This window comes from Stegodyphus dumicola, chromosome 3, assembly GCF_044657685.1.
Source record: "Stegodyphus dumicola isolate Sdum_Otavi_A_Nest chromosome 3, ASM4465768v1".
NCBI lineage: Eukaryota > Metazoa > Arthropoda > Arachnida > Araneae > Eresidae > Stegodyphus > Stegodyphus dumicola.
Genome location: NC_140770.1, coordinates 146,738,236 through 146,751,710, shown reverse-complemented (window position 1 = coordinate 146,751,710; position 13,475 = coordinate 146,738,236). Strand labels below are relative to the sequence as shown.

At 32.6% G+C, this 13,475-nt stretch overlaps 1 protein-coding gene across 3 annotated transcripts in view; it reads left to right on the top strand.

Moving 5' to 3' along the window:
• LOC118204148 (insulin-like growth factor 2 mRNA-binding protein 3) overlaps positions 1-13,475 on the top strand; it is a 209,057-nt gene that overhangs the window by 61,304 nt on the left and 134,278 nt on the right. The window contains exon 1 of one of the 3 annotated variants that reach the window (XM_085813431.1): positions 10,820-11,147. The exons of the other annotated variants lie outside the window; for them this stretch is intronic. Within the exon in view, the coding sequence (XP_085669557.1) occupies positions 10,970-11,147 (178 nt within the window). The 5' untranslated portion in view covers positions 10,820-10,969. Of the gene's footprint in view, positions 1-10,819; positions 11,148-13,475 lie in introns of those variants that run through there. 3 annotated transcript variants of the gene reach the window in all.

Genomic DNA, 13,475 nt, shown 5'->3' with positions numbered 1-13,475 from the left:
ACGTGACGAATGGCCCCTAGTTTTCCAGGTGCCATCGCCACTAACTGTCAAATCCATGGAACCAGTCAACTGGACTTCTTCATCAGCTGCATTTTTCATACTTTTTTCTGCAACAGTATATGTAGCTGCATGTATATGACTTACAATCTTGTCATAAGATTTTTGTGCGACAGGCGATGGTAAGTCCATAAGTCCACAAAAGGTTTTACGCTCTGCTAGTCCTTTGCCAATGCACCTCATGGCCAGAATAAATCGTCTATTTAAGTCAGAAGCATTCTGTTTTTTTCCAACCATCTTAGAGTTTTTGAAAGAGGAAAGTATTCCATAAGAACTGCGTGTAACATTGATTTTTATCGTCAGCCCATAATTTATTTCTGAATTTATATGTATTTTATTATGGCATATCGAACAACATAAACATTGTTCTAATGATGAAAATCACAGTTTTTTATCGATAATAGCATAACCATCAAAATTATCATTCATGTTATCCACAAGTTCAGCTAATGCAGATGAATCGTTACCGATCTTTCTTGCTGATGCAGAAATGTTTAGGTCTATGTCAACACACTCACGCTTTGTATGTTGATTTCAATAATACTGATGCCTCTTCCGTCTTTTTGGTCTTTGACCAGATGCCCTTTTAACATTAACAGCATTCATTTTGCTTTTAAAAAAGCAGTTTTGTTTTGTGAAAATGGCAATTCAAACTTTCAAAATTGAAAGAAAACGATAATGCGTAATTCTAACACGGGGTAAACAAACAGCTAACGGAAACTAAGATATAAAGATGAGTCGTTACCTTCCTGCTTCTCAAAAGACGAGGGAAAATAAAAAATTGTGAGGCAGCAATCATAAAGAAAACATTCGAAAGGAAAGAAATATCGCAGCTGCAGAAATGGAACGTAAACAGTCACGTGGGCGTGTCCGCCCCTTTAAATGACAATGGCTGCCCTTTTATCAGATTGTCTCTTGCATAAGGGTTTGCGTAAATGGTCATAACTAGAGAAATAATAGGAATTTTTCAATGCGGTTTTTTGCATAGTGCTCAGAAATGTTAATAGAATCAGAATAAATAAAATACCAAAAATTGATTTTTTGAATGCTTAAAGGTGTTGTGCCCCCTTAAGTAACTTTTAAATATTAGCATGTCAGAAATAAAATGTTTAAATTTATTATTACCCATGGTTTAGGTTCCTATTAAGTAACCATTTATTCATAACATTGAGAATAAACGACCCTCTAAAACACTCCAAAAACCCGCCAAGGGTGCATACCCTTGAATAACCGCGACGCCGGGGGGATTGCGGTGTCCCGATTGAACATTTCTGAAATTTAGCAAGCCTACCTTAGTGTCACACATGCTCTTACCTCGGGACAACTGTTTTTACTTCCTTGTACGAAGTAAAAAGGAAGTATTGAAATCGCGAAAAGTTTCAGGCAGCATATTTCAACGAAAATATCCCATTTTGACCTCTTTCAAATGCAATTTAACGATGTATTTCCGTGATATCTGTACGTAAGGACAGAATAAAACACTCTTTTCCTCCAAAAAAATTATAAAACTGCTTTAAAATTAATTCTGAAGAGAATTTTTCGTGGCGTCTGTTCGAACGTATGTACGTGCGTATCTCGCATAACTCAAAAACGAGTAGCCTCAGAACGTTGAAATTTTGTATATGGGACTGCTATAACATGTAGATGTGCACCTCGTATTTTGGTTGCAATCGGCCGCACCAAACGTATATAAATATATTTATATATATATCCACTCTGTTACCCGGCTCAGGGATCTGTTTCTTTACTCTTATATGTTTGTAAATTGTACATTTTTTGCTTTAAAAATGATTGAATTATGTTGTTTTTATCTTCCGGTTAAGGATTTTATGCCTTTAGTAAACCTGTGTGCAATATTTTTAGAATTATCAGCAATTTTAAAGTTGTTTAATTGCCGCTGAACCTAATAATGTTTCTGATGGCGGCCATTGCTCTTGTTTTCATTTGAAACGGCAGGATAGCGGATTTGTTGCCAATCTAGAGAAACTTAGCTTCGCAACAACAAAGATAACGCCTTCATTTATTATTTAAATCATGCTATTAAAAATTAATAGCATGATTTAAATAATATTAATTTATATTAAAAATTACGAAATAAGTGTTTAAGACTTACTTCGTAATTTTTAATACAGATATTTTGAGTTTTTATGTATTTTTGCCTTGTCGCGAAGTGAAAACTGAATTAATTGAATGAGAAATACTCAATCGTCTGTGAAAAATTGTTTCTTTTTTGTTTTGTTTGCTTAATTTCTTCACCGTTCTAGCTTTGTTATAGTATTTGAATAGAACATGTGGCAACGATTAAATAATTCTTTAAATGATATAAATTTTGTGCATTCTGAGTTATAATATGAGGAGATTCTGAGTTATAATATGAGAGGAATATGACGTTTGATAACGGCTGTTCTACTTGAATATTGATAGAGTACGTTCTTTTGCTTCTTTTTGTTATACGTTAGCTGAAAGGGTATTTACGATCTATTGACTCTTGATTTTCTTTACGACTATTTTTTTCCCCTACTGACTTTTCTTTGCTTACCTAACAATTGATGACATGGCTATGGACATGGACTATTTTAAAGAAATGGAAACGCTTTACAATCTTAGAAAGGATATGGAAATTTTCAAATCTAAATTCTCTGAGAACCCCTCGGAAGAGGAAACTAAAATGTTAAGAAGTTTAGAATCCCAATGCACTCAGTCTGAAATCTTAGTTCTTACGCTTCTCGCAAATAAACAAGCTGCAATGGATGCTATTACTAAAAATGTACCAATAATTAATGGCAAAAAAGATAAATGGACTCCTCCACCTCGAAACAAAAGAGCGAGAAAGCTATCTGACTCAGATGATAGCCTCCCTCCTACACAGATTAGCAATCAATTTAATGCTTTAAAATTTAATTTAATGCTTTAAGCATAGATAAAAATCTTGACAACCCCACAGAAAATGAAAAAATGGATGAGGCTGACACTAATGATGCGCCTTTTGTAAAATGAAGTAAATATGCCGGGAAAATCCCACCACTAATAATTACAAAAAACATAAATTGGAAAGATTTACGCAAACTAATTAAGGAAGTTTTAAAAGTAGAAAAAGTAGATGCCAAAAAAGAAGAGGACAATTTAGTCTTAAAAGTTTACGACTCAGACGATTACAGGAAAATACAGGATTACCTTAAAAAAGAAACTATACCATTCCACACTTATTTGTTAAATTCTGATAAATACGTTCGCGCCATAATAAAAGGATTATCTGATGACATAACAGCAGACGAAGTAAAAGAAGATCTCAAATCATAACAAATTCCAGTTATTAAAGTTAGACAACTACAACGGACCAGAGATGGCGCCACTGTATTCCTCCCTGTTTTCTACGCTGAAGCGCCCAGGACAAACGAGGGTAAAAGGATATTTCACGTCAGAAAAATTATGGATATGTGTGTCAGGATAAGAGGTTATAAGAGTAGACCGGGACCTACGCAGTGTTTTAACTGCCAGAGGTGCGGTCACTCTCAAAGAGCCTGCCATAACCCGCCAAGATACGTGAGATGTCTTGAATCTCACAAATCTAAAGAATGCCCAAACAGACTTAAGAAAGATTTTGTTCTTACATGTATCCTATGTCATGGATCTCACCCCGCATGCAGCGAGGAATGTCCCAAGAGGCCAGGGATCGATGATAATAAATTTAAAAATTCTAATACCAACAAAAACCAAGATTTAACTCCAAAAATTGAACAAAATCGCACTACAGTTACTGACAACAAATCAGGAAATAGCATGACTCCTCAAACCAATCAATCCTATGCCGCTGCTGCTGCAGCCTCTTAAAACAACAAAAATATATTTTTACTAAAACTACTAATAATAATTTCAAGAATAATGAAGAAGAAAGTTTTGACGAATTCAAAGAGTTCATCATAAATTTACACGATATGTATCTACAAAGTAAAAGAGCAAAAGATTCTTCAAGCAGATTGAACATCGCCCTCGAGGCTGTAAGGCTTTTCATTAATCACGAACATGATTAATTGCAACCGAAATAAATATACCAATAATTTAAAACAGATTTCTTACGCAAAATTTATGTTCTACAATTGCAACGGAATTTATCACCAACTACTAGAACTGAGAGATTATATTTCTAATAATAATTTAGCCGTAGTTATGCTTAATGAAACGCATTTACGCTGTACACATAAACTAAAAATTCCTAATTACGATATTTATAGAGTTGACAGACTTCACAACAGAGGCGGTGGAACCGCAATAGCCATAAAAAGCTCTCTAAAAAGTTACGCATACCCTCTCCATGCTTTTAATAGCATAGAGGCTTGTGCTTGTATCTTACCCTGCAGTAATTGCAATTATTTAATAGTTTCTGTTTATAAACCTCCGCAATCACATCTCAATACCCAAGACCTGGATGCAATAGTTAACCACTTCACCGTTTGCCCCGATAGAGTATCGTCAGTTTGAAATGTTTATTTAACCGTCAGCTACGGCAGACTATCGTCGAGGTGAAATTTGGCATGAACCGTGACCCCCGAGAGAGATTCGACGCTTCTTATTTTTCCTACCCCTCAGTACCAGTCGAAAAGGAAAAGAAGTGATTGATGGCTTAATTGACCAGACTCACTCCACAGATTGTACCTGAAAAGCAAACGACGGGGGATCGCTTTTTCCGAGGGAATAATCCCCCTTAACACAGATTTCGAGAGATGCACAACAATTCACACACCTTCCCATTAACTGACAAACAAGTCTGAAGGTTTTAAATGCTATCCTTTCAAATCCGAACGTGGCCTTTTTTTTTTTTTTTTTTTGGGGGGGGGGGGAGTACATATACTGTATACTCTGAACTCTTTCTGAAGTAATAAGAATTTCGCATAGAAATAATTCCCTTACCCCTTCATGATTAACTTAGTATAAATAAAATATTTTCTGTTTTAATTTTGATTCCTTGAAGAATTTTTTTTTTTTTTTAACTTTTTGAATGTAGAGAAATGAATTCACTTTGAAAACGTACCACTTTTTCATGTTATTTGGCTGTTTTTTAGTTGAAGTGATTGTATTCGCTTTTGTTTTATTTTATTACTGTGAGAAGTAAAGGAAGTTTATAAGCGCGAAAATTTTTGGGGTTCATATTTCATCGGAAATATCCATTTTGCCCGTTCCCAAATCCATTTTCACAATCCTTTTCCAACTGTGCGTACGGACAGAATAAAGAAGTCATTTTTTCTTAAATGGGTAGTTAAACAGTAAAATAGATTCAAAATAGATTTTTTTTTCCCTGACATCTGTATGGTACGTACATACGTATGTATGTATCTCGCATAACTCAAAAACGATTAGTCCTATAACAATGAAATTTTGTATGTTGGGCAGCTATATAACATTTAGTTGTGCACTTCTCTTTTTTATTGCAATCGGCAGTACCAAATATATATATATATAATGTTGTATGAGCTTAAATCCATTTAGTGCGAATACAAGTTATTATTACTTGCGCAATTGCTGCAAAGTTAGTTAATAATAATTTATTTCCTAAACAGTATTGATTAATTGATTATATTATCTCCTAAGTTTAATTAAAGTAGAATTATTTTAAAATTGTGCATCCATACTGGTAAGTTATATTTTGAAAGATGTTTTGAAGTAATTTGAAAGCAAAATGTTAATAATGTTTTAACGGGGACTGGAGTTAAATCATCACGAAGAATAATATTACAATTGTAAAAGGAAAAATTAAAACATGTAATTATTGTCATTGATCGGAAATTAGTTGACTTTTCAAGGGGAACAAACCAACTCCCGTTCAATGAACAATAACTGATAAAAATACGTAAATATGAAAGTGTTTCGTCTTTACTCGAGTTATAAGTTAAAGCTAAACCGGCAATTCTAGTCAGGCCAAATATTTCCGCGAATAGTTGCTACTCAAAGAACTTATTCTCATGAAGCATTTTAGTCAATTCAATTTGGAGTAAAAATCAATTACTGTAGAGAAATCCTGTAAAACTCGAGTAACCGTCCCCGACACTATCATCTTTATGTATTTGAGTACTATATTATTTGTAGAAATTAAACATTGGAAATTGTCATTATGAAATCGAAATCAAAGTAAAGTTGAAATAAACATAGAAGATTATAAAAAAGATAAATAATGCAAACATTGTAAAAACAAATCAAAGAAAACATACTGCCCCTTACCAGCTTAAATGTTTTTACACGGCTTTTATTTTATTTTCTCAATCTTTGGTGGTAGTCATGTATATCCAATTATGAAAGTATTATAAATGATGAAAATATGCATGTTTTGACAATGTCAAATTAAAAGAAAAAAAAATTATTTGGATAAATATTGAAATCTATCTTTCAATGTGTTCTTCAGGTTCCCATGCCTATTTAGGCTAGTTCTGTACTCGTTATTGAGAAAAAAAAAAGTTACAAGAAGCTTGACATCTGCACGACAAAAATTTCCCGGGATATTAACTGCTATTTTTCGTCTCATTTTCAACTTGCATGAGGGATCGGTTAATTAGAATAATTCGAGAAAATAAGTTTAAATGAAACGCAGAAAAAATATGTATGATGTAAATAAGTCGTTTTGTGGTGTTCACATCAGTTTTTTTTTTTTTTTATTATTCTTTTTGTTCATTCCCCAAAGTATTTCGGTTTGGTTTAGATGTATACGGCAAAGCATTCGAGGACTATCTGCATAAGAGGAGGGATGCCTTCGTAGAGGCCTTTGTAAGGGAAACTGGCTCGTATACATGTTACAAATCGGAAAACAACGAAAGCGCCCATGCAGCCAGCCTCTCCGCAGGGATTCGAACCCCAGACCAAACTACCAGTTTTCAGCGAGTTTACCGCTCAGTTGCTGGTGGGCTCACAAAAATAAACGAGATGTTTTCATTTTTTGGTCAATAGTTTAACTTATTTTTGGAAAGAATAAATCTTAATTTATTCTTCTTTGGTTATTATTTCAGAAAAAAAAAAAAAAAAGTTGGAAAACTTGTAGGGAGGGAACTAAAATGACTACTTCTTGTATCCATAATAATAAAAAAAAATTTCTTTTAATCCTTCTGGAGCGTCTAAGTCTTCTTTATTAGGACTACAGCAAAGAGTGGTTAATATCTCTTGAGAAGAGAAATAAGAGGGCAGAGGATTAATATAAAAGTGATAAATAAGTACATAAGTACAATTAAATAATTAAAAATAGAGTAAATAAATATAAACAAAAAATGTCTAACAGCAAATAAACTCATATTAAAATTAATAATCCCAGAATAAGAATAAAATCGAAAGATTAGAATCTTTTTGCTTGTGGAAAAGCAAAAAGTAAAGAAAAATTCTTGCATCTGCAAAAAACAGGCTCTGGTCGCTTTTCAAATCAGGCTGCACAAGCTATCATTTTAGTTTGATTTCCACAAGACTTCTAATCACTTGATGTTATCCACAATCTGGGATTATCATTTTGCATGTTATTTTATTTGCTCTTTTTTTAATACATATTAGACTTTTTTTAATCTAAATTTATTAGCCCAAAAGAGCTATTAGTCTCGTTTCGGAATTTTTGCTTTGAATCACTTTATTGCGTCGAATCACTTTAGATGACCGTTTCACTTTTCAGATTCACTTTCAGATATATATAAGATATAATATACAATCTGAAAAGATAGAATATATATATTATATAAGATATTAAGATATTTTATTTATTTTTATGCAAGATTTTTAATTTAGGAATATTTCGTACGAATATAGTTTTATTATTTATAAAATGATGTATGATATATTACACTTTAAAATTATTCCTATATTTAAAATAATTATAAAAACAGATTTCCAGGGACGACATAGCTTGGTCTTAAATGGTAGTGTGGTCAAAGCTGATAATATCTCCTCTACGAGGTACCAGCTTTTGTGTTCGATGGTCGCCTTTATGGGGTTGTCACTGACGTCCCTGAGTGTGAGAAGTACGGGGTTCAGGTTCATTTCAATAGAATTTCTCAATAGACCTCACAGGTAGTGGAAGGGGGAAGGAAATATTTCTCTCGTTAACTGAGCTAAATTTCAGACACAAAATGTTTACCTTTGGAAGAGAAAAATGGTACAAAATATAGAAGTTTTGCTCGCCGGTGAAGTGGTTAACTTAGGATTACTCACACTAATAGCTGGAGACTTCAACTGCAAAAATACCATCTGGAACTCCAGAACTAATAACCCGGACGGCATTACTCTATATATAATTATTGCCAATTTAAGGATATGAACATTCATGCACCTGATGATCCTACTTTTATCTCTTCAGCTTACGGCTGCAAAGACACACTGGATATTCTTATTACCGCCAATATTAACCAGCAACCTTATCTTTTCACCGATAATGTTTTATCCTCTGATCACTTTCCTGTACGTTCTACCCTTTACGGGTTAAGCTACGGACTACCACCTGTAAATAGCAAGATCAACTGGGAAGACTTCAGTTATATTATGCAAGAGAACACAGTTATTAATCGAAATCTAAACTCTCCCCAAGATATCGAAGATACAATTGACAAATTCACCCATAGCATGCACAAAGCACTCAATAAATCTAAATCGGCCATTATCCAGAAAAATTCACTCTCCCTGTGTACATCCTTAACAGGATTAAAGAAAAGAACAGGCTTCGAAAAATTTATCATAGAACTTTAGACCCCATCGATAAACGAAATTTCAATCAAGCTAACAGAACAGTGAAAAAACTCATCAAAGAATATAAAGACGACAGCTGGAACAACTTCGTTAACAGTCTATCACATATCAATTACTCCGTGTGGAAAATTGCTAAAGCTATTAGAAGAAATAAAGATGAAATAAAACCTATTAATTACAATAATAAAATTCTAATTAATCCAAAAGATGTTGCAAACGCTTTTGCCAAATCATATGAAAATCAATTCTGTCAATCATTTTGTTAACGCTAATGATTCGGCAGTCATTGATCACGTGACTCAGCAGTTGGAAAGTTTCAAGAATCAGACCAACCCACATACCACACCCAGAGAAATTACAGAATTAATTCGAAAATTAAAACCAAGAAAAGTTCCCTGTTATGACCAAAATATTAATAAAACCCTGCAAAATTTACCAAGAAAAGCCATTCTGCAACTATATTACATCTTTAATGCTTGCCTGCGTATAGGATTTCTTCCTAAACAATGGAAGCATGCGATAATCATTGTCTTGAAGAAACCTGAGTAAAATGGATCTTCCAACTTCAGATTACAGACCCATCAGTTTACTTTCAGCTGTTGGCAAGCTGTTTGAAAGATTAGTCATCAATAGGCTCACTAAATTCGGTGAAGACAATAATATTATTAAGGAACATCAATTTGGATTTAGGCATATATTTAGCACCACTCAACAAGTTACAAGAATTACTGAAATCATCGGAGAAGCCTTTAATAAAAAAGAAACTGTTGCTGGCATCTTCATTGATATTGAAAAAGCGTTTGATAAGGTTTGGCACCCAGGCCTCCTTATGAAACTTATCGGAAACAAATTTCCACCAGGATTAATCCTCCTAATTTCAAGTTTTTTGGAAAACAGAACTTTTCAAGTTCGTATTAAGAACGAGCTATCTAATATGAGTGTAATGAAAGCAGGTGTCCCTCAGGGCTCGAATTTTCACCTTTTCTTTTTAACATCTACATAAATGATCTTCCCAGCCACAGCAGGCGATACTTAAATTCTCAGCAAATCCATCAATCCGCAAAGAGCCATCCAAAACCTCTAAAATGCAATAGACTATATCTTCCCATGGTTTAACGTTTGGAAAATTAAAATCAATGAAAGCAAATCCACTACAATTTATTTCAAAAGAACCTTTCCAGAAGACATCTCAACAATATCACAATTAATAATATCTCCATCCCAAATGAAAAATGTGTTAAAAATTTAGGCGTTTATCTCGATCAAAAACTAACCTTCAAAAACCATATCGAAAATATCTGTAAAAAAGCCAACCAAGCAATAGGCAGTATCTATGCACTCATACGGAGAAATTCTAAACTTAGTCTCGCTACAAAAAGAGTTATCTATGTACAAGCTATCCGCCCGATTTTACTGTATGCTTCTCCAGCGTGGGCTGCAACTGCAAGAACTCATTGCGAAAAAATACAAAGAATTCAAAACAAGGCCATCCGAATAATTACAAATGCGCCTTGGTTCGTACGAAACAGCACTCTTTACAATAATTTAAAAATTAAACCCACGGATTCTGAAATTCTAAAAGCTTCTCATAACTTTTTTATGAAATGTGACAGTCATCCTAAGAATATCATCAAAAAACTAGTAAATTAATGTTATGATATCACTTGATGATGCTACATCATTTTAATTCGTAAACTACTAATTTAAATACTTTGTCTATTTTGTAACTCTGTGCTAAGGTGTATTACCAAAAATTACCAAATGGTAAAATTACCCAGATGTTATATCTTCATATTATACGGAAAATCTGTTGCGTTCAAATATGCAATTTTTAACGCAATAGAATTTTTTTCAATTGCAAGTAGGTTGCGACTAAATTACACGTAGTAAACTTAAATTTTAGTTACTCGTTTTAAACCTCAAAACTATTTTTTTTTTTTTTTTTTTTTTTTTTTTGGGTTTTGTTTTTTGCTTTGCAAGTTTCCGTTTGTATTTCAACTTGAGACAATTTTTTTATGGAGTTTGTCTACTGTTTGTGTAACCGGCAAAATCACGTGACCGACGTCGAACACGTGGGAACCTCGATCGCTGATACTAGAGCTGGGCGTTTGTCTTCCTCTTGAGTTTTATTTATTTTTTTAGGTTTATTTATCCTTTATTATTTTTTCGTATTATTTTTTTTTCCTTTAAACATTTCCCCTTAATAAAAATGAGTAATAATAAAATCTATGTCACTATCCCATCGGATATGAAAGAGGAACTTCTCAGGCAGATTTTCCAGGAGCGGACGGGCGTAGCGCCGCAAAATTATCGTCTCGCCAGAAATTACGCTATAATTGAATTACCAGATGGGTTATCTGTAGAGAAAGCAATAGAAGTTTTAAATGGTATGTTATTTTGTTTTCCGCTTCGTACTTGATAATATAAAAATATGCTAAAATGACGCGTGATATAAATAAATTATTGGCTTCCCGAGATATGATCCGAGTTTACTATGTACAAATATTGAACGTTCGTAAATTAAGATAATTTATTGCATTATTAAATTTCAGGCTGTGTAGTGTGTACAGTAAAATTCCATATTTTTGCTGAACATGGGTGCTGTTCATGACACTGTTTACTGTCGATTTTGGAAGTTTCCCAAGCAATTGTCTAGAAAAGTCAATAAAGTGATAAGACAGAAATAGTTTAATATTCTTACTGTCCTGCTTTGTTTTTATGTGCCACATAAGCGTAATTTGTCTAATTTAATTTTAAATGCTTTTACAAATATATGAAATTTTTTTACTTTAAATATTTTCTGACCGAGTAAATTTTTAGCTGTGCATGCATTCGGAACGTTTTCACTTCTGTTTCATGTTGGATTTATTAACAGTGTTCATGTTTGATATTTTATGTATTCTAATCTGGCGTGCTGTTAGTGTGCATCATAAAAATTTCTAATATTTTGGGTAATACTGTTCTTATAATGGGATGGTACGTCAGTTTCCCAGCAGAATATTTCTAAACAATGTATAGCAATTTTACTATACTTGAATAAACTACTATAAGCTGATCAGCTGTACCTTATATTTGGAAGCTAGTAGTTAATATTCAATTTAAATGCAATGTAGTTTTTTAAAATGTTGGCTGATAAATATATAAATATTGGCTAATGAATTAAAATTAATATAAACTAAATATAAAGCATGCTATTAAAAATTTACTAAGTGTAGATTTTTAAATGTATAATTCATCACTTCAACTAACAGTTTTTTTTTGGGGGGGGGGAAGGTTATAATAGCTTAATGTGTTCATTTCTTGCACATGATGTTATTCTGTGTAAAATGTTTAACAAATGGAGAAACTGGAATGCTATTAAGCTAAACAGGAAAAGATATGCCAATGTAAAATTTAAAAATACGTAGAACAGGAATCCTAATGCTCTTATCTAATTTTAAGTACCTTTTATATACTTTTTATGCTAAAGTTTCTATGAATCTATCGTACAAGTGGGGATAACGAAGTTTTTAGAAGTTGTAGTTTGCAGACACTTATGTAAACATTACGTACATTTTTAAGGAATAGTGTGTAGGTTCCAATACCAGTATTATAATGAATTTGACATGTTGTTCTTGCAAATGGTGTCATGAAATATATGAAAATATTTGTTATTATAATAAAAGCTTTGCTTAATAAAGTAGTAAAGAACTCATTATGGAAATTCTTACAAGATTATTCTTCATAATATAGTAAGACTCTGACTTTTGTGAACTCAAAGTTGTAGTTCCGTATTTTCCCATCTGGCTTTGATGGAGAATTTTGGAATAATATTTCCCAAAAAATCTTGAATGGGGTCTGGAAGAAAATGTTTTCAATTTATTCCAAAAACAAAACACTAAAAACTGGTCAAATCTGTAATAGAAATTGTCAATCTTGCTTGATATTAGATTTAAAAATAATAATTGTCAAAGAGATTATGTAAAAAAAGAGCTGACAATTACTGAGCTTTAATGCATGAGCAAATCACAGCATAAGGAGCTACTAACTGGGACCTAGATCCACCAGAAAAACAGCATGATTAGTTTCAAGCTTGATGAAAAAGACTATACAAATTTTAGAGAATGTTTATTATAATAATCATTGCATTCAAGCTACAAAAAAAGAAATGAAAAAGTTAATGTACTATGAAGAAATTTAATGTAATAAAAAAATCTTCAGATGAGTTTAAGATTTTTCCGCATTTAGTCGCATCTGTTGCGTTATTTTAGGGCATTACTGTCTTCTGTTTTATTTTCTGATACGAAAAAAAGGAATGAAGAATTGTTACCTTTTGATTGAACAAGGAAAGCTTTATCTTTAATTCATTCAATTAAAATATCAGTATTCATGATTGATTCTTTAACAACAAAACAGGAAAAAATTATTGAAAATAAGCACTTACATTACAGAACAGTACATACAATACAAATACAGTAAATACAATACAAATACAGTACATACAATACTTTAAAAGTGCAGTCCTGTGATGATTAAATGAATTTCTGGTAATGATCTGTTTCAGGGCACTGTTGGCGATGGTTAAATTTTTTCTGCCAAATCAAGTGCCAAAAAGGAAATAAGGCAAAAATCTGAAATATGGATCCTAATCTTGAATTATTAATTTATTGAGGAAGCATAAAATCTTTAATAGCTTCAAAACAAACCAGAAAAAAAGCCTTAAATTTTTATTTCTT